The sequence below is a fragment of the Musca vetustissima genome, unplaced genomic scaffold (genome assembly GCF_032173495.1).
Source record: "Musca vetustissima isolate MV318-11 ecotype Yass unplaced genomic scaffold, APGP_CSIRO_Mvet_v1 utg14980, whole genome shotgun sequence".
Taxonomy (NCBI): Eukaryota; Metazoa; Arthropoda; class Insecta; order Diptera; family Muscidae; genus Musca; species Musca vetustissima.
Window position 1 is genome coordinate 216,909 of NW_026880833.1, and position 22,993 is coordinate 239,901.

Sequence of the window (22,993 nt, forward strand, 5' to 3'; positions counted from 1 at the left end):
TATGATCCGAATTGGATGAACTTTTTCATATGTCACTTATTTGGCCCCAGGGCGAACCCTATTGAAATTGGGAGAAATCGGTTCAGATTTAGATATAGTTCCCATATATATTTTAGTCCGATTTTTGGTAAATAGTGCACCAAACTCCCTATATATCCTTCGATTCACACGAAATTGGGCACAGCGAGCTGAATTAAGTCTAGAACGACGCACAGTGGGTTAGAATACTCTGTTTCCTTGGATTAATTAAAAAATAAAATTTTAAGTATCGTTAACAATTTTTGCACACGGGTAAAGTATATAAAATTCTACATCACTTGTCGTTGAAATAAATGTCAAAAGTGGACTGGTGTTTTTGTAGTGAAACTTCAAAGTCAAACTTCATAGAAATTTTTGTGCCAAAAAAGGCTGAAAAAATTGAAAACGTTCCCGTTGAAAATTTAATTTATTTTAAAAAGTATTGTAAAAGTTAAACATTTTTCAATGGAACCATGAAGTTTAGGTTATTTTGCAAATACTTCGTTAACATTTGAGTATGAAATTGTGTTTGGAAGTGATTAAGATTTAGTTATTTATATTGAAAATGCCAAAAAAAAAATAATATTTTTATATTTTAAATGGATAAATAGTTATTATTCGTCCACATTCGTGTCATAATTTTTGGTTTATATTAAAGAGAACCTAAATATGTGTTATATTGCAAAATTTTACGCTGCCCTTTTGTGCCTTTTAGAAGCCATGCATTGTTTAATGCAAGTGTTGCAGCAGTCAAATTAGCTGAAAGTCACACTGATCTCGCGACTGGTGCTGTTGTTGTGTGTTGTGTTTTCTTGTTTTTCATGTTATTTTTTCTAATTATTTTATTGTTGTTATTTTTGTTTCTTTTAATAATATTCTTTGTTACAATAATATTTTGTTTTTGTTTATTTTAATAATATTCAACAAATAGTGACAAATAGTGATTGTGTTGTGCAGTTTCAAGTAGTCGGGTAAAAGGGTTCTTTATTAGCATTTTTTATAGATACAAGTTCGAGCGTTGTTTTTTATAATCGTCGAAGCTTATGATGAATTCGAGCGCTCAAACAATGAATGACAAGATGACATTTTTAGGTAAAGAAATCCAAAAAACGCACCAAAACGCAAAAATCTGCCGAAATAACAAAAATATATGTTAATTTAATAAAAAATACACGTGTCGGTTATAGCTGTATCCAGTGGCCATGACATTAATAATGAAAAATTTCAAATATATGCACACAATACAGGACGACTTTTTGTTGAAACGTATTCTTGGTATAATATGCCTACCACTTTGCACAAGTTTTTTATTCACGGACCCGAAATTGTGTCAATTGCCCTTCCACATATTGAGCAATTATCAGAAGTTGGTGATGCTGCGGACAGAGATGGCCTGTCAGAAACAGTGACGTAAATGACATACATTTTCGACGTATAATACATACGTCAGAAACGTCGGAAACCCACTCAAAACCATTATGTTTTTTATAAAATAGCTATTTACATTTATCGATTTGGAAATAACGTATGCTTTACTCAAATTCAGATCGAATATCAAAATTTTTTTCTTAAAAAAGTTCAGAATTTTTTATCAGTTCTAGTAATGAATAGCCAGATATACAGTAAAAATAATATATGTTATGAAAATGAATGTATATGGTGATAATATTGAAATAAATGACGTTTACTACATTTTATACAGGTATATGACGTTTTCGACGTTTACACCTTTTTGACAGTCGAAAACCTGAAAATTCGTCATACAGACCATCCCTGGCTGCGGATGATGACGACGTGGATGATTAACTTTAAGATGTATAAAATTCAATGTTTAAGTTCTCATATTGTACTCTTTGCACTATATACCTACACCGATATTTGGCACTACTTAATAAAATTATACTCAAATATACTTAGAAAACATTTTTTTAACTTATTTTAATGGTATTAACTGAAAAATAAAGAAAAAATATTCTTACATAGCTTCCCTGATGTGATCCAAGAAAACATGGTACTCTAACCCACTGTGCGACGTGTGTTAAACATCGTGAAAATCGATTCCGATTTAGATATAGCTCCCATATATAACTTCGACATATATAACTTCCCATATATAACTTCGAAATTTTGCATGGGGTACTTTACTACTTTCCTTACTGGTTTTAACCTGTTTAATGGAAGTAAGAGAGATTTCGGAAAATAGTGCTTATGTGTATGAAGAGTAGGAGAGACTGGGGCACCTTCGACAATCGCGTTTTCGATATGAAGCTCTCACCGTACATCACTAGTTTCGATACATAGGTATCGAAATAAATAACTGACACAAAGATTGAAATTTTTAGCTAATAAGCTTATTTAGTTAGATAGGTTTTTGTATTTTTATATATGTTTCTGTAATATTTCAATTCCATTTCGTAAGTATTTCGTGTATAAAACTTTTAAAATTTTTAAGACAATATTATTAAAAAGTGGTTAACTACGATGTGTATTATTATAAAAATATTTAAAAATATGATGTTTTCACAAATCTGATCGAAAAAAATGAAAAAAACTATAAAAAGTACATTCGACATTTTAAAGTGGGGCACATTCGGCCATATACAGATTGTGCAATATTATTTCCTTAAAATGTTTTTGAGTTTGTGTTTAAAACTAATCCTTTAATATGGCTCGAAATTGCATATATAAGATCAAACGTGCTTGTATTGTCGAAAATGCGATAGAAAATCCCTATTTCTGATGGTGTGTGCGACCTTGAGATGTAAACGTCCGCCGCTAGAAAATAAAGCCCTATAATTCAAACATTGTGTGGCGTATTAAAACCAAATAGAGCCTTTAGAGGTTCAGAATTTCAACCAGACTGATAGCCATGACAATTACCCGGCTATGACTATGGTGCCGAATGTGCCCCATAAAATGCCGAAGCTACCCCGGGATGGGGCACATTCGGCGAATTTGACCTTTTTTACTAAACTGTAAAATTTGTTAACTATTACTATTTTTTTATATCTTTTTGGTACTATTTTTTATAATTAAGTGTCAGAGGACAATAATCAGCTATAAAGTTGTTATATATGTTGAATAAGTACTGAGATATAGGGCTCTAAAAAAACTGCAGAAGGTGCCTCAGTCTCCCCTACTAAATCGCAAACTATATTAAAACAAATTTACAGTATTCACGATACCATATGAAATATTTTTGGTATTCCCTTTCCGCATACGAAGTAGCGAGCACTTTGCTAGTCATAGATAATCTTCACACTTAAAATAATTATAAAATAAATAATAAAAGATATAAAAATATAAAAGAAATATTTAAAAAAGAGAAGATATATTTGAAAAATAAGATATTTATGAAAAATATAAAAGAAAAATATAAAATGAAGAGAAAATAATAAAGAAATATATATAAGAAATATAAAAAATATATTAAAATTTATTGAAAAAGAAGATATTTATGGAAAATATAAAGGAAATATAAAATATATATATATATATATATATATATATAAATCACAGTAAACCATATACAAAAAGAAAAAAACTGAAAAAAGTTCAATAAAATATTTGCCCTATAATATACCGACTTCTGATAATACATCCATAATGAATACTCCAAGTGCAAATAGCATATACGTTTTAGATTCTTTGCGTATACCCGACGCTATTAAACACCTTCCACGAATCGATGGAAACCATCGACTTCTATATGAATTCATTAATAATGACGAAGGAATTTTATTACATCTTAGGGATATTGATGCGGCCCGGCCCCCCCGAAATGAATTTTTTTCACAGTACATTTATGTTTGCAACAGCGAATTTTTTAATTTTGTACTACCGGGCCCCCCCGAAATGAAATCCTGTGTACGTTGCCCGTCCACAACAATGTATTGATTCATAAAAAGATCAAAGCGTTATAAAAGCAAAAAAAGACCTCTATGGAGAAATATGTTTGAACTCATTCCTCACCGGATTAAAAGAACCATTAGGAGCAACAATTAGAGCAATTAGACCCGACTCTTTGCCCTCAGCTTTGTCACTTTGTCTAAAAGAACAAAATATTTTCTATCAAAAAAAGAAACACTTTTGGGCCTAGCTTCAGGAAAACAGATAATCGTCAACAACCCTATAATAATGGATATTTTAAACAACAAAGGTACTCTTACCAAAATCAAAATTCCAATAATTCAGGAGCTAACTTCCGAAATTACAGACCAAATAATTATTATAATAATTACAATAAATATCAAAATTCAGATTCAAACTCTACAATGAGTAGATTTTCACATTCTAGTAGACCTGAACCAACGGATGTCGATTCGGAACACACTAACTTCAGATCTACATCAACTAGGAACACCAATACAACATTCCGCGCACAAAATCCAAAATTCTCTCAGCCGAAAAACAAAGAAATGTACAACATAAACTCTCAAAACGATCATGAAGAAATACAGGATAAAAATGACGATATGATGGATATGATATGCTCCATCAACATTCCAAAGGGTAATGGACAATGTACTTAAAGATCTAGTAGGGAAAATAGCTTAGTCTATCTCGACGATCTCTCCAAGAACACCTTAATAACTTAAAAGAAATATTCCAAAGATTAAATATAAAATACCAGAAACACTCAAAAAACCACTTGACATAATACATATTGATCTTTATTCTATAAACAATTACAATGTTCTTACAATATTATATAAGTTTTCCAAATTTGCAGCTGCATACTCGATTCCAAATAGAACAAGTTTAACCGTAACAAAATCATTACAAACATTCCTCAGACAATACGGAATTCCTAAAAAATTAATTTGTGACCAAGGTTTAGAATTTTCTAGCAACATCTTTAAGGATTTCTGTAGACAATACAATATAGTATTGCACTCGACTTCTTTTCAACAAACAAGTAGCAATGGTCCAGTTGAAAGACTGCATTCTACTATATCGTATAATTATGTCTAAACGAAGAGAACTTAGACTAGAACAAGATCACGAAGAAACATTATGGGAAGCGTTTATTACATACAACAACGCTATTCACTCTGCAACTAATCTTACACCTTACGAACTTTTTCATGGACGAACCTATAAATTTGACAGGGATGTTTAATTCAATAATGAACATGACTACTTACGTAAACTTAACGAGTTTCAGGAAACACTTTACCCTTATATTAAAGAAAAACTGGAAAGAGAAACACAGAATCGACTTGAAAAACTAAATACAGACAGACATGAAACCGAAAATTTTGAAATCGACGACGACATTTATAGAAAAGAATGCAGGAGAAATTAAATGACACCAAGATTTTCAAAACATAAAGTTCAAAATAACAACAGAGTAACAATCATTACAACAAGAAATCAAAAAATACATAAATCTAGATTAAAAACTAAAAATAAAGCGTAATTATATTTCCATTAGTACTGACCCAACTTACAGAAATACTACCTATCAGACCGGACCAAGCGATAGTGCAGGTAAATTTCGGATAAGCAAGAATCATCGAAAATTACAAAAATCTCATTCACATCGTAAATTTAAAGGAATACGAAAGGAATATATTGAAGAAATCAATCATGTGTTAGATATATTCCAAAAACGAGGAACGTTAACCGACTCCGTTAAGATAACTAATCTCAAACTAAAAGAGTTACACAACAAACTAACAACCCTTACTCCTTCCAAAAGAACAAAGAGAGGACTTATTTATAACCGGAAACATGGACGCTCAGGACGCACAAGAACTAAATAAACAAATAAGAAAATTAGAAACAAATAAACAAGCTTATTACAATCATAGCAGCATAATATTCAACGTTATAATACCTGTCCTTTCGGATTTTACCAAAATAATCGTACCACAACCATACATAGCCCACAACGAAAAGAGTGTTCAATACTTTAAAAAAGCCTGTCCCAGGATTTTAAGCACCTTTTATTGTCGCTCCCCGCTGAATAAAGAAGACGTAAACAACTCATCCTGTGTTGGAAACTTGTTGAACCACAAACCCCCCAAATGCGTATTTAACGATGCCGGACCAGTGGAGTCAATAATACCTCTTGAATAGAATTATATACTTTTATTAATATTAAACATGCACTAATAAAATCTGCTTGTAGTAAAAACCCCCATGAAATAAAAGGAACCGCACTCCTGCGAAGTCGTCATCAATGTAATCCCTTACTCGGATAACCATATGGGAACACACCCACATAGCACCTCCAACATACTCCCAAATTGAAGAAGTGGCGACAATAGAAACCTTAAACTTAAAAAAGCTGGAAAAATTTAATGTCGAAAACAAGGAAACTTTCCTAACTCTGGAAAACGAAACGGAAGACACTATGAAATTTACCCACTTGGCCCTATTAATCCTAGCAGTCATGATGATCATTCTGTTCTTCTCAAGGAGAAAAACACAAGCAACACCGAATGTCATCGTTCCGGCCATACCGACCTCCAGTTCTTTATGGCCGTCACTCTATTCTAAGGGGGAGGAGTTCTGACAATAAACTGAAAAGAGGACAGAAGTCCCAACAAATCAATTTTTTTATTAAATCAATGGAAACAAACCCTTAACTCGCGCATTCGGTAATAATAGTTAGCCACTATTTCTCGATTTAAAAATTTATTTTTTACACCAAGAACACACGTGAATACACAACAAAATCCCTACCAGAAGTGGTTTATGTCATCAAGAATTAAAACATTCATATTTCCTTTTATTTTCACTTTACCGTGGTATCAATAAAGTTCTACATATTGTTACGAAAGTAAAGTTTTCTTTTATGCTCCAAATCTATTTCAATATTTATTTATTGGCTATGTTACTCATAGAGAATCAAATACAATGTTAATTGTTAAATTTATGAAAGATGTAGTTAGTGGTAAATTTAGAGATTAGAAATCATTTAAATACTGAACCTATAAGATAACATAGTAGTGTATTTACAGATGAAAAATGAACTTAGATCTTAACTAAAACTATTTTCAACAATAGTCATTAATAAATCTATCCTGCCTTATTAAACTCCAAAATTATTACGTTTTCTTAACAAAGAATAAATATTAAATAATAATTATTGTTATATTAGTTTGTTCGTTACATTAAAAACTTATTTGTTTAATAGTTGTAAGCATAACCATATGTTATCTGCTTTAGCCTTATGTGTCTGACTTAAAAATATCCAGCTTTATTTAATTAACACTATTTTTGACCATTAATGAATGCAATACACTGATATTTATAAGTAAAAATTAATATTGGTATATTAAATTTCCGTTCTGCGTTTACTTGGTTGGTCCTGGTGGAAAAGGATTTATCACAGCTACAGCAGCAGCCTGTTGACTGGCAAGTACAGCAGCTGAAATAAAAAAGTTAATATTTTCCGTTAATAAATCTAATAAATATGTATAAATGTAAAGAATGACATCAAACGTTCAAATAGTTATATTTTTAACCCTACGATCAATAACCGGGTACATATGTATTTTTTATTAAAAATACTGTGAAATTTTCAATATTGAAGGTATTTGGATCAAATTTTGAGGAATCATTCTTGTGGTGTTTTTACTCATAATTGATGAAAAAATTATATATATTCCATAAATATAGTTTTATTTCAATTTTAACATCTATAATAACGAAGCCTTCTAAGAAACATTGGTGAAGGAACCATAGGTCTATCTCGATTTTCGAGTCTCCCACTTTTCAAAAAATAATTTTTGATGATAACATCATTTTGATTCCAAATTCTATTTTTTATTCATCGTTATATTCAGCCTTATTCTGGATATTTGCTAGGGAGATATCTCGCAAGTAAAAAATTTTCGCTTTTACATTCTCGCCTTATTCTGAATGAATAGGGAGACGCAAAAAGTGCTAGATGCGGATTCGAGTTTTCGAAAATGGTGGTTGAAAAAAAGATTCGTGTTGCCATATTGTAATTTAAGCTGCAATGTGCGTTGCCATATTGTAATTTAAGTTGCCATGTGTGTTGCCCCATTGTAATTTAATTGTGTAATATTTATTGATTTTTTTATTAAAAATTTTTAGTTGTTATTGTTATTTAAACTTTATAACAATACAAATGTGAAATATCAATAATCCGCGGTTTAAATGCTTTGTAATTAAAAGAAAATAAATTAAAGTTTTAAAATATGGCAAGTGAAACAGCTGTTCATTGTTTTGATGCAATTTGCTGCAAAAACTACAAGAGATTACAAATAAAAGAACATTTTTATAATGGCAAAAACACAGTTTATTATTTCACTACATAATTGTGTGCCTTTTTAATTCCTATATTTTATCTCCCCTACTGATTTGCTTCTACTCCTTTATTTTCCCTTCAAATCATGCAAACGATAAGTTTGAAATAAAAAATATTTCTTGTAGCTTTATTATTTTTGTTCTTTCATAATTTTTATTTAAGGTTTTCACTGTTAAGCGGCACATCAAGCAAATTTGGTTTTTCCATAGTTTTTAAAATTGTTTTTCTTCTGAGACAGATCCTCACCCAAAATGTCTGTATTTCGCCTCAGAAATGCATCAAAATCGACATAAATATTCCTTATTACCTTTATACATTCCGTGGCGATTTTGGTTAAGCATACATCGTTATCAATAGGATTTCCAATGCCATTTTATTTTTTGTTTTCCAGTTAAAAATTTGCATACAATCATTTATAAGATTCTAAATCGTCATAGAATAAGTATTGTGTAAATAGTTTTCATAAAAATATTTATTACTTATGTTTTTGTAGTCAGAGCGAGTAAATTCACGTGGAATTGACATCCAGAATAAGGCTGATTATCTTTTTTATGTGTATATGGGATTTTTGGTGTCGATAAATTAATTTCTGATTTTTATTTCTGCCTATGACCACCGCCAAAGGGCGTTTCATACATATTTTAACTAATTTGAATCTACACTAATTCAAGAATATCCCTACAAAATTTCAAGTGAAAATCTCAACAACTCTTGAAGATATTGGCGATTTATTGTGTCAACATCAAGTGACGGCAAGAGTGATTCTCAAACTTTAAACGTGTTTTTCTCCAAACTAATTTTGTGATCAAAAATAAGCGATTTTCCAAAAATATTTTTTCAAAGGTCCAATATTCTGTTACTCTTTCCAACACAGTTGGAATTTTCGGATTCCGATGTTCCAGTGAGGAGTTATTATGCCCGCCATCAGCAATAAGGACTTTTCTTTAATCACAAAAACAACAACAATCCAATATGAATACAATTTTGTAAATTATTTTTCTTATTTTTAAATCTTCAAATATATATGTGCAAAGTTACAAAATCTTGAAAATGTAAAATCGAGAATAAGGGGTTCCCTTAAAATGATATTTTTCGATAAAATTGATTATTGTTTTACTCAAACAACTGATTTACAAATTGATATTTCCTCTTATACTGAAAAAATAAATTGGACTTTTCTTTAATCACAAAAACAACAACAAAACAATATGAATACAATTTTGTAAATTATTTTTATTTTAAATCTTCAAATATATATGTGCAAAGTTACAAAATCTTGAAAATGTAAAATCGAGAATGGGGGTTCCCTTAAAATGATATTTTTCGACAAAATTGATTATTGTTTTACTCAAACAACTGATTTGGCATATCAGATGTCATTACAAATTGATATTTCCTCTCATACTGCAAAAATAAACTGGTTTTCTTCCTCCAAAGGCTGATGATTCATCAAACTTAATTTACTAAAACGAAGTAGTTTTTTTTTGTATATATTAACCGCATTTAAGTTGAAAAGTCCAAGATGTGCTATTTCATAAATTCCGTTATGTATTACAAATTTCCCGTGATAATTTCGTGTTTTTACACTTAATCGCTCTAACACATACGTGTTTTGAACAAAAATTATTTAATACTATTCCAAACTTTTCCCTTCAGTAGGCCTATTCTGTAACTTTTTAACAACATTAGACAGTGTTAGTTTTACAACAATTTCATTTGTTTGTTTTGTTGTTTTTACAATAACAAAAGAAAATTAAATAATATCGAATATTGTTAAAAGTTACAGAATAGGCATACAGGTGTGTGCTAATTACGTGACCGTACTGTATATGTGCAATATTGCCAATTGTTTAACATAGCCGGAATTATCAAAGTACATGAAGAAATTTGAATAGTTTTGGATTTTTGATCTGTCGTTGCAAACTTTTCATGATATTGACCTCCATGGTTTATTTTCGAGGAAGCTTTGTCTACCTGATACGAATTTTGAACTTTTGCGAAAACAGAACTTGAAAAACTTCAGCCGAAAGAGAGAAGTACCCAATCTATCTCAAAAATAGTGAGCTAGGTCATCCATGGTTCTTTATGGGCCGAATAGAAATAGGTATAGATCGATGTATTTTTTAGAATGCACACCAAAATCGGATGCGCGTTAAAAGCATATGGTCTTTTCGGAAATTATTCGGTTTTTACGAGTTTTTGGGCACATCAATGCAACTGTAGCACATCATAGACGTCAAATGAAATTTCGCAAAATATACATGGATTGGTAGATAAATGATTTTGAGGATGAAATGCGAATCAAATGAAATTTTCGGTGAAATTCGGACAAAAAAGAAGAATAACCCCAAAATTTTTTTTGAAAAAAAAAAACTAAATATGACGACATTACTTCTTCGAATGATCGTGAAGATTTCGAAGGATCTTCGAAAGATTGGATTAGCTTTTTTTCTAATAAAAGTGTTTATTTTAATCAAAATATGTAATCTTTTTAAATATTTTATAACTTGTGATATTTAAAATATCCACGAATATAGCGAGCCATATTGAATACCATTCATTCTTTTAAAATATACTTAGTTTTTTTTTCACAATTCAAATATTAAAAATAAACAACACCATGTTATTAAACAAATAACTGTCAACATAATGTAAATATATGAAGAAATTGTCTATGAAAATATGCATAATAACTGTGCTATTTAACGTGTCCCCAATGTATATCAGCCGATTTTGTCGGGGTCGGGTTTGTAGGGCTCGCCAATGTGCTATTCCGTAATTGATCCTTGAATGGATGTCTTATCCTTCGTAATTTTGCAGGTTGCGTGTTTTGTCCTTCAATGAATTTGTATTTGCGTTTTTTATCAAGACAGTATCACCACGATACTCAAGCACATAATCTTGGTAACAACGGAGATATTGGATAGAAGTCAACACAACAATGAGTTTCGGATTTCTGACATTTTATTGGTAGAATTTTGGGTTTAAATACTAAATTAGTGCTGTGTTTACAATTTGTTCTCATTATATTTGCTTATACATGTGTATATGGCTGATGGTTGGTTAATTAATAGATGAATGTTGAATAAATGTTGTGTCCCTGAATGAACATAGCTTTGTATTTGAGTGTGCAGTCTAGACTTATTTTTATGAGCCCAGTGTCCTGTAGGTCGAGTCTTCAAGACGTCCTCCAACGCGTAGTAAACCGAAGTTGTTCAGGAATGGCGAAGTCCGACTCTTGTATATGTCTGACTATATACATCAGGGCAGTGTCTAGTTCGATAGTGGTAGGTGCCCTCTGAGTCGGTTGATTCATGACCTTGCGCTTGCATTGCTTGCTGAAACGCAGCATGTAAGCTATAATGCGTTGTAGACGGGCAAATGAGTTGTTGTGTCTTATTTGATTGATAAAGTTAGATGAAGCTACTGAAGTGACAAGAGCCTCATGAGCCTTACGTTTTCTTTCTAGTTCTGTTAGGATTGCTAGTTGTGAGTTGTATGTCGGTGGCCCAACGACTCGTTTACGTGTAGAAACAGAGGGCCACAGGACCAAAGTGTACAATCTTCAAGAGCGGTGGGTGAAATCCCCCCAACATGAAGCCATTGATCTACTTCGGTTAACTCTTGATTGATTGCAAGTCTGTTTGCAACAAATGTATGAAAGGCGGCAGACGATGAGTTTAACCAGGCCAAAATGATTTCTGAATCAGCCCAGTGCCAGACAGGACATGTTAGTTGAAGATCAGAATTGATTCTTGATGCAAGCTGAGCTCCACGTGCTGCCGGGCAGAGTTCCAACCTTGGTATGGTTTGTCGCTTAAGAGGGTCGACCCGAGATTTCGAGCCATGGTGGTCCCATCCTTGAATTTGAATTGGATGCATGCCAATACACCGTATGCGTTGTATAGTTTCATTGACTGGGGCACCTTTCCTTTGCCAATGTGCCGATGTCCCCGAAGGGGTTTTAATGCGTTTAGGTCGTATCTGAAGGTAGCCCATTTAGTGTGTAATGATTCGGGTAATGACTGATCCCAGCCAAGTTTTAATTCCCATAACTCTTGTATAAATACTTTTGCTGTTACTATGACTGGCGATACCAACACCAAAGGATCAAAAAGCCTTGCTAAATCGGATGTGACCGATTTAGCAAGGCTTCGAACCGAGTCAGTATTGATCTTTACGCAGAAAGTGTCATCCTTCCTTTGGGAGCCAGGTGTGGCGTAATGTCGTGATCGAATCAGCTTTCAAAATCTAAATTGATTGCAGTGTTAATGATGTCACAAGGCTATCGGATCCTCCCAGGCCGTCATCGATGTAAAAGTTCTCTTTTAGAAACTGCTACACGAGCGGGTACCGTATCGTTTTTTCGTTTTCCTTGGCCATCTTCTGCAGGCATTTTGTGCATACAATCTGAACCGCAGTAGAATGGAGAACAAATTACTTTGAACATTTGGACATGTGTACATTAGGTCATTCAGTGAGTGTCCCGATGAAGTTTTTGCTGAAGCATCAAATACGACCCGAAGCCTTATAGATGCGCTTTCAGGTCGTTGGTGTGGGATAAAATAGTTTGGAGACCGAATTGTTTCTGCTGGGATCTTTGTCATGAGTCCCATCTACTCATATTCTCCCATAAAATTCGAATATTGAACCTTTAATTTCGAGTTTTTCTACAATCGTCGTTCTAGAGAAAAGAAACGATTGATTGCGATTCAGTGTGAGTCACCCAAAACTTCAGGATCTTGATGAATAGAAATCCGCACCACAAATCGATTTTGATTGTCTCTATGATGTGTTGTTCGAAAATCGGATGCGCGTTAAAAGCATATGGACTTTTCGGAAATTATTCGGTTTTTACGAGTTTTTGGGCACATCAATGCAACTGTAGCACATCATAGACGTCAAATGAAATTTCGCAAAATATACATGGATTGGTAGATAAATGATTTTGAGGATGAAATGCGAATCAAATGAAATTTTCGGTGAAATTCGGACAAAAAAGAAGAATAACCCCAAAATTTTTTTTGAAAAAAAAAAAACTAAATATGACGACATTACTTCTTCGAATGATCGTGAAGATTTCGAAGGATCTTCGAAAGATTGGATTAGCTTTTTATCTAATAAAAGTGTTTATTTTAATCAAAATATGTAATCATTTTAAATATTTTATAACTTGTGATATTTAAAATATCCACGAATATAGCGAGCCATATTGAATACCACTCATTCTTTTAAAATATACTTAGTTTTTTTTCACAATTCAAATATTAAAAATAAACAACACCATGTTATTAAACAAATAACTGTCAACATAATGTAAATATATGAAGAAATTGTCTATGAAAATATGCATAATAACTGTGCTATTTAACGTGTCCCCAATGTATATCAGCCGATTTTGTCGGGGTCGGGTTTGTAGGGCTCGCCAATGTGCTATTCCGTAATTGATCCTTGAATGGATGTCTTATCCTTCGTAATTTTGCAGGTTGCGTGTTTTGTCCTTCAATGAATTTGTATTTGCGTTTTTTATCAAGACAGTATCACCACGATACTCAAGCACATAATCTTGGTAACAACGGAGATATTGGATAGAAGTCAACACAACAATGAGTTTCGGATTTCTGACATTTTATTGGTAGAATTTTGGGTTTAAATACTAAATTAGTGCTGTGTTTACAATTTGTTCTCATTATATTTGCTTATACATGTGTATATGGCTGATGGTTGGTTAATTAATAGATGAATGTTGAATAAATGTTGTGTCCCTGAATGAACATAGCTTTGTATTTGAGTGTGCAGTCTAGACTTATTTTTATGAGCCCAGTGTCCTGTAGGTCGAGTCTTCAAGACGTCCTCCAACGCGTAGTAAACCGAAGTTGTTCAGGAATGGCGAAGTCCGACTCTTGTATATGTCTGACTATATACATCAGGGCAGTGTCTAGTTCGATAGTGGTAGGTGCCCTCTGAGTCGGTTGATTCATGACCTTGCGCTTGCATTGCTTGCTGAAACGCAGCATGTAAGCTATAATGCGTTGTAGACGGGCAAATGAGTTGTTGTGTCTTATTTGATTGATAAAGTTAGATGAAGCTACTGAAGTGACAAGAGCCTCATGAGCCTTACGTTTTCTTTCTAGTTCTGTTAGGATTGCTAGTTGTGAGTTGTATGTCGGTGGCCCAACGACTCGTTTACGTGTAGAAACAGAGGGCCACAGGACCAAAGTGTACAATCTTCAAGAGCGGTGGGTGAAATCCCCCCAACATGACGCCATTGATCTACTTCGGTTAACTCTTGATTGATTGCAAGTCTGTTTGCAACAAATGTATGAAAGGCGGCAGACGATGAGTTTAACCAGGCCAAAATGATTTCTGAATCAGCCCAGTGCCAGACAGGACATGTTAGTTGAAGATCAGAATTGATTCTTGATGCAAGCTGAGCTCCACGTGCTGCCGGGCAGAGTTCCAACCTTGGTATGGTTTGTCGCTTAAGAGGGTCGACCCGAGATTTCGAGCCATGGTGGTCCCATCCTTGAATTTGAATTGGATGCATGCCAATACACCGTATGCGTTGTATAGTTTCATTGACTGGGGCACCTTTCCTTTGCCAATGTGCCGATGTCCCCGAAGGGGTTTTAATGCGTTTAGGTCGTATCTGAAGGTAGCCCATTTAGTGTGTAATGATTCGGGTAATGACTGATCCCAGCCAAGTTTTAATTCCCATAACTCTTGTATAAATACTTTTGCTGTTACTATGACTGGCGATACCAACACCAAAGGATCAAAAAGCCTTGCTAAATCGGATGTGACCGATTTAGCAAGGCTTCGAACCGAGTCAGTATTGATCTTTACGCAGAAAGTGTCATCCTTTGAGAGCCAGGTCTGGCGTAATGTCGTGATCGAATCAGCTTTCAAAATCTAAATTGATTGCAGTGTTAATGATGTCACAAGGCTATCGGATCCTCCCAGGCCGTCATCGATGTAAAAGTTCTCTTTTAGAAACTGCTACACGAGCGGGTACCGTATCGTTTTTTCGTTTTCCTTGGCCATCTTCTGCAGGCATTTTGTGCATACAATCTGAACCGCAGTAGAATGGAGAACAAATTACTTTGAACATTTGGACATGTGTACATTAGGTCATTCAGTGAGTGTCCCGATGAAGTTTTTGCTGAAGCATCAAATACGACCCGAAGCCTTATAGATGCGCTTTCAGGTCGTTGGTGTGGGATAAAATAGTTTGGAGACCGAATTGTTTCTGCTGGGATCTTTGTCATGAGTCCCATCTACTCATATTCTCCCATAAAATTCGAATATTGAACCTTTAATTTCGAGTTTTTCTACAATCGTCGTTCTAGAGAAAAGAAACGATTGATTGCGATTCAGTGTGAGTCACCCAAAACTTCAGGATCTTGATGAATAGAAATCCGCACCACAAATCGATTTTGATTGTCTCTATGATGTGTTGTTCGAAATGATTTTCGCATCGTTTATTTCTTTTCTTTTGACATTGGTTTGCTAGATGTTTTTCTTCTAATTTCCAAAGTCGGGCGATGGAAGTATTGAAGACAGCAAGATTCTGATTCTTAAGAATCAGTAAAACTTTTATCTTAACTGGCGCCTAACTCTAATCGAAACACGGAGAAAAACATTGCAAAAATACTGGAGAAAATACGAGACCAATAAGCAGCTGGAAAAGCAGTTATTATGAACATTGTCATTTAATCATGTAAGTGAGATATAAAAAAATAAGACATCGCGTAAAATTAAAAAAAAAACAATAAAATTAAAAAAAAAACATTAAAATTAAAAAAAAAATTAAAATGATAGTGTTAGTTGTTGTTGTAGCAGTTTATATGAACATATTTTCCTGTTTAAATTCCATCTGGTTCTGTCTCCAAATTAAGAAATGCAGCTACTTCCACTGGCTGCAACCACAGATCTTCTAGAGTAAGATGAGTAGATTTGGCTGGGCAATAAAATAAGTGCAGTGTGTTATGAGGGCCCATACCACAGCTGACGTAAGTGAAGGATCTTCGTCTCCTCATGACGATGGTCCACTGGTGTCATGAGGAAGCAAGCACCTGTCGCAGACCGACCTATCGCTTTATAAGAGGTCAACAAGGTTTCCTGCGCCCCAAGTGCTGCCGGCAATCGACATGAGGACTTATCGCAGATAGCTGTGGTTTGTGTGGATGATCTGAACATACTGTTGAATGTGACCCCGAGTATTTTGGGGTAGTTGGTGGTCGGAATTGTATGCCCCTCGACCTGCACATTCAACGGCATTCTCATCTCCCCAGTCCATGTGGTGAATAATGTGGCTGACGACTTCGTGGCGGATATTTTCATATTCCTCGCATTAAAGAAGGCTGTTAATTCGACAATGTCCTCAACAATGGGACCCGACGCCATGATCGTACATTCATCTGCATATGTAACGATTTCTATGCCATCCGGAGGGCGTGGAATGCCGAGAAAATCACTCCACCCTGGGGAACTCCCTGTTTAACTCTACGGGGTTTGGACTTCTTGTTCTTGTACTGTGTTGCTTACGGAATCCATGTTGATGATCCGCAACTGGATAGCTTTCTCTAATGCTAGGGAGAAGTAATGCTTCAAGTGAAATCGGCCTGTAAGATTCACCTTTGCTGGCACGCTTGCCCGGCTTCAGTAGCGGGACCACCCTGCCCATTGTCCAGCCTTCGGGGACGACGTGGGTGGCTATCGACAAGTTGAGGACGTTGGTCAAGTACTCGACTCCTGGCTCGCCCAGCTGTTTCAGCATACACATGGATATTCCGTCAGGGCCCAACGCTTTGGATGACACGGGCTGCCAGTTGGTGACACAATTGTTATGTCTGGCGAACTGTGACACTCTCCCCTTATTCTGGTTGGAGCATCCTCATTTACCGTGCAGAACGTGGAGCTTTCAATTTGCTCTGCTAGCACTGTTCCCCTCTGGTCATTACATAGGACGGAAAGCCACAACTTATGGCGGGCATTGAAATCCCCTAGCACCAGACCGTTATTTCCCTCCAATAGAAAACTAACGTTGGGCAAATAACGCGGTTCACAGCTATTAATCGGTGGTATGTACACGATAAGCAACTCTACCTCTGCAGTACCGCATTTAACTGCTACCCCCATACATTCCATGTATGGGTCACTAGAGTCAAGCTCAAGCGAGATAGACTTGTATTGAACAGAGTGGTGCATAAGGAATGCTAGGCCCGCAACTCCATTTCTGGTGTGATCCTTCCTCAGAACGTTGTAACCATCACAACGCTGTAGGCTAAAATTAAAAGTAAATGCTCCCAATGCAATCCTAGCGTAAATGTGAGTTGCGATTAGAAATTATTAATTCTGCCCATGGATGCACGAATTTATATTTGTCTCTTTGAAAAAAAAAGGATAAAATAAATCCGTTGGAAATAAACGAAGATATTCGCGTTCCAAATTGAAAATCTATGAAACCACGTTTTTCTCTACATTTACCGTTATAAAACTAAACGAAGTGACCCAGAAAAACCAAAGGTATTTTCGTGGTCCTGGGACTTCAACTAAACAGAATTGGTACATTAGAACTCCTGAATAATTTTCGTGTCGCACAGTGTAATTTATTGTCAAATGCGAAAAAAGAAAGAATGCAAAATTGTTAATTAAAAATTGAAAAATGAAAATAATCCAACAACTTTAAATGACCAATTAAAAATCAAAAATAAATAATGCAACAAACAAACAATAAAATTAAAAAATAAATTACAAAAAAGAAGCATACAAAAATCATGCTGTAATTATTTACACACAATATTTGACGCTGTGGTTAATAAATTTTGGAATCTAAAAACAAAATATGTAGGAGGAATTGTAACGTAACATGTTTTGGGAGGGAACGCCTTAGGTTATACTGACATATCAAACTACTTCGCAGCATAAAAATAAAAAAGTAAAAACGTCGTTAAGTTCGACCGAACTTTTAATACCTCTCGGTATTTAAAATTTCTTAAATAGGTATATATTGAATATATTTACATGTATATGGGAAATTTCAAAAACATTTTAAATTCCGGACACTGAGGTTTGCAAACTTATAACTCGCGAAATATGAACATATTGCATATAATTTCAATTAATTTCTAAAAATGAAGTGTTCTTGTCGAAATCTTAAAATATTTGTAATAAATAATATCTTACTATGAAAAGCAACGAAAAAGAAAACCAAACTCTCCATGAAGAAACATCAGACAACGGCATGAGGTTGATTGACTTCGCAGCATCGAAAAACATGATAGTTAGCAGCACCACATTCAATCATATCGATATACACAAGGCAACTGGATTTCTCCCGATCGAACAACAAGAAATCAAATCGATTATATTTTGATAGACGTTCGATCGATCCGAGGAGCGAAAATCGATTCGGACCATTACCTTGTGGCAGCCAAAGTTCGCACCCGTCTTAATGTAGCAGCAAAGGTGCGATCTAATGTAACACGGAAATTCGACGTCGAAAAGCACAACAGATAGCAGAAGGCTACTCCGCTCAAGTTACCCAAGTGCTTGACGAAAACACCCCTTGTCCCGATAATAATATAGAAGCACGATGGCAGACAATTGCCCACTCCGTACCAACTGCAACAAAAGCAACACTTGGGTACCAAAGACCACCATCAAGAAATCCGTGGTACGATCAGGAGTGTCGTAATGCTACTGATATGAAAAACGCTGCGTATAGGGCAACCCTGCAGACAGTAGCAACACGTAATGCGATGCAGAATTATCGGGAGAAAAAGAGAGAGGAGAATCGTATTTTCAGAAAAAACAACAAGAAAAACGCGAGCGTGAGCAAATCGCGATGTACAAGAGTCAGGATAAAGTCCGGAAATTTTACCAACACCAAACCGAAGGCTTTGGTGCAGGCACATCCTCCTGTAGAGATGAAGAAGGAAATCTGGTGGCAGATACAGACAGCGTACTGAGGATCTGGAAGGTGTATTTTGAAAAACTTCTAGTATCAAATAGTGGCGGTGAAGAAGATACCCCAGATCCAATAATAGATGACGGAGTGTATACCACCTAGCCAAGATGAAGTCAGAATAGCAATCAATCGGCTAAAGAATAATAAAGCAGCAAGTGCCGATGGGTTACAAGCCGAAATATTCAAGACTGGTGGTCAGATGCTGGTAAGGAGCATGCACCAGCTGATTAGTACAATTTGGCTAGAAGAATGCATTCCCAATGATTGGAACCTCAGCATCCTGTGTCCCGTGCACAAAAAAAGGAGACAAGACGATATGTTCCAGATTTTCACTCTGCGCCAAATCCTGAAAAAAACCACGAAAAACAGACGTTCTGTAGACTCGGACCAACTGTGAATTTGAGAACTACATCTTTGAGGTAGTCAAAGATTTTATATACCTTGGTACCGCCATAAATAGAACTAATGACATTAGGAAAGTGTTGGCAAACAGATGCTCTGAGTACGCAACTCAAAAGCAAGGCCACCTCCCGCCAGACCAAACTCAATCTCTACAAGACGCTGATACTACCAGTACTGTTATATGGATCCGAAGCATGGGTACTTACGCAAGCAGATGAAGCAGCTCATTGAGTGTTTGAGAGAAAAATACCAGCTATTCTCGGACATCGGCATTGTTAAAGGTATTGACCTGCAGCGACTTCGTTGCCTAGGTCAGAATGGAAGAAGATGGTTCACCCAGAAGGGGAATGTCACGAATAAAATAGAAAGATCAAGTGGAAGACAACATAGCCGAATATGGGGTTTCAAATTGGAAAAACTGCACAAAAGACTGACCCGCCTGGAAATCTTTTTAAGCTCGGCTTATGGAACGAAAGTTCTGTCACAAGCCAGCTAAGTTAAAAATTTGAGAGCCTCCGGTTTTGCGAAGGATTTTTCTCGGTAACTCACGCAAATTTATGATTTTGCAGTTTTTATTTCTGCAGTGTCTGCATTTATAGTCTTTTAATTAGTATGTATGCTAGGAACAAAAGAAAAAATGACACATGTGGTCTTTGTATTTTTTGCCGTTACTTCACGTATTTAAGCACAACTAAAGAAACAAATTCTTCGACTTTAGTTTACCTTTTTCCGGAAATGGCCATACGGGCAACAATATAGCTGTAGTGTTAATCGTATCTTAACACTTATACACATAATAAGTATTCCCAAAACTATTTTTGATGCAGTAAATTTTCATCATAAAACTGTAAAATTCGATTTTTTATTAGGTTGCTACTGCTAACCTACTTGAGTACATCCTACACTTATCCCAGTTTCTTCAGACTATTAATCTGGACACTGTCAGAGCATATGATCACATACATAGGAGAACTTTCACAGAATATACATGGAAAAAAAATGAGTGCCGACAGATTTAGGATAGAAGTTCCTGTGTCAAGTACGCAAAAGTACAGGTCGAATTTAATGATTTCGAACTCCGAATCTTTTTATAGAACTAAATTTTTTACATATTTGGACAAACTAATTGTAAAGTTGACAAACAGATTTCTGGAAAATTAAAAAAAATAATAATTGCTGTTGATATTTATAGTTGACCTGGCAAATTGTTAATGTTTTGATGATGTTTCGGCTAAAGGTCAATGAAAAACTTTTGTTTATGTTTTATTTAGTTTTTTATTCTTCCAATATTTCGGTGACTTCCATGTGACGGTGACGAAACTGATGTATGCCAAAAGGTATATATTGGCACAACAAAAACAAAATTAAAAACTCGACTTTCCGGACATAAATCCGACCAAAAATCTGGCAAGCCACTAGAACAAAATACAGCGCTAGCAGCTCATTACATGGGTTACACGTAATGAGCTGCTGACACGGACCACTGTGCACATATCTATAGGAATTTAGTACATAAACACAGACATAAGAAAACTTTGTTTGACTTTGACGTTTAATTTAAGTAGACGCTTTTCGTTTACAAATTAAAAAAAAAACTTTGTAAGATTCGTGTGTTTTATAATTTTCGTGTTTAAATTTGTAACCAATTGTTTATTTTGTAACAGATCCCTGATGATGATTGTCGATGACAATCGAAATATTGGAAGAATAAAAAACTAAATAAAACATAAACAAAAGTTTTTCATTGACCTTTAGCCGAAACATCATCAAGACATTAAAAATAATAATTATTAAAACATTGTCAAATTTAGTGTCATCAAGAATTACAAAAGTTTCATATAAAGATTTTAAAGAAATCATACAATTTTATGAGAAAGATTTTGGAAATTGTAAGCGGGAAGTAGAAACTGAAGTGAAGTTTCCACTATGTGGAAAGAAAAGATCCACGAACATCAAATCCATTTGATGCAATTGTAGTATGTGATAAAAATCTATTTCCAAATATAAATATATTGTTGCAAATCTTAATAACGACGCCGGTAACCAAAGCATCAGCTTTCGCTTTTCTCAATTTTTCTACCCTTCATCGATTAAAAACGCATTTAAGAAAATAAATGCAAAGCCCAGGCTGTTCCTCATTAGTTCTTCTAAAAATAGAAGACTTGATTTGTAATAGATATTATTTTTGTAACATACAAGACATTTTATAAATAGGGGATGCCACCGTCGGCAATCGCATTTTCGATATGAAGCTCTCATTGTGCATCACTAGCTTTGATTCACAGGTATCGAATATAAAAAAGAATAACTATCGCAATGTTTGAAATGTCTAGCTAATATTTTTGTATTTTTACAGAAGTTTTGGTAATATTTCCATTTCATTTTGTAAGTATTTCGTGCATAAAACTTTTAAAATTTTAAGGCAGTATTATTAAAAAGTAGTTAATTACATTGTATATTCTTATAAATTTAAAATATAATGTTCTAAGAAGATTGATAGAAAAAATAAAAACATAAATAATATCTTCGGGATACATTCGGCATTTTAAAGTGGGGCACATTCGGCTATATACAGATAGTGCGATATTATTTTCTTTTTTTTTACAAAACTTGAAAATTTTTAACTAATACTAATTTATTATATGTTTTTCGTACTAGTTTTTATATATAAGTATCAGACCGCAATGGTCATATGACGACAACCAGGCAAATAGTCTCTGCCGTCTATCTCCCCTACGAGGCTCCAGACCCTCCCGGTGTTGGTGAACGCCACCTAATGGAGGAAATAAGCGGCACTGGTTATCTAATCATCCATTCTAAATAAATTTAGTTTTACAACAGAAATTTTTTATTCCATTAGAATTCTCACAATTTAAAAAAAAAATCAGTACTCTTTGGCAACGTATAAGGTAAATACAGCAGTTTTCGGCCCGGGCCCCTTCGGAAATTATTTTTTTTCTAAATAAGTTTAGTTTTACAACAGAAAAATTTTAAATCAATTAGAATTCGCCAAATTTTTTAAAAAATTCAGTAATTTTTGACAACGTATAGGTAAATACAGTAGTATTCTTCACTTAAATGATTTGGGTGTACAAATATTTTTTTTTATCCCATTGAAATATTGTCGACATGATATGTTCCTATAGTCGGGATCTCAGATGGCAAATGGCTGTACTGATAGATTTCTTGTAAAGTATCGATCAAACAATTTCAGATGTGTGCTCATTGGAAGGATGACATTTCGCAGTAAAAAAATATTTTGTTTGGTGCATTCAGTTTTGAGTTATAGGGTGTTATAAATGGGAGTAAACAAA

At 34.4% G+C, this 22,993-nt stretch overlaps 1 protein-coding gene across 1 annotated transcript in view; it reads right to left on the reverse strand.

The window, feature by feature from the left end:
• Nucleotides 1-7,308: 7,308 nt before the first annotated feature.
• The window catches only part of LOC133326697 (uncharacterized), a 93,002-nt gene continuing 77,317 nt past the window's right edge, over nucleotides 7,309-22,993 (reverse strand). Inside the window, exon 7 of the mRNA XM_061535316.1 lies at nucleotides 7,309-7,399. Coding sequence (XP_061391300.1) covers nucleotides 7,326-7,399 — 74 coding nt within the window. The 3' untranslated portion in view covers nucleotides 7,309-7,325. The remainder of the gene's footprint in view (nucleotides 7,400-22,993) is intronic.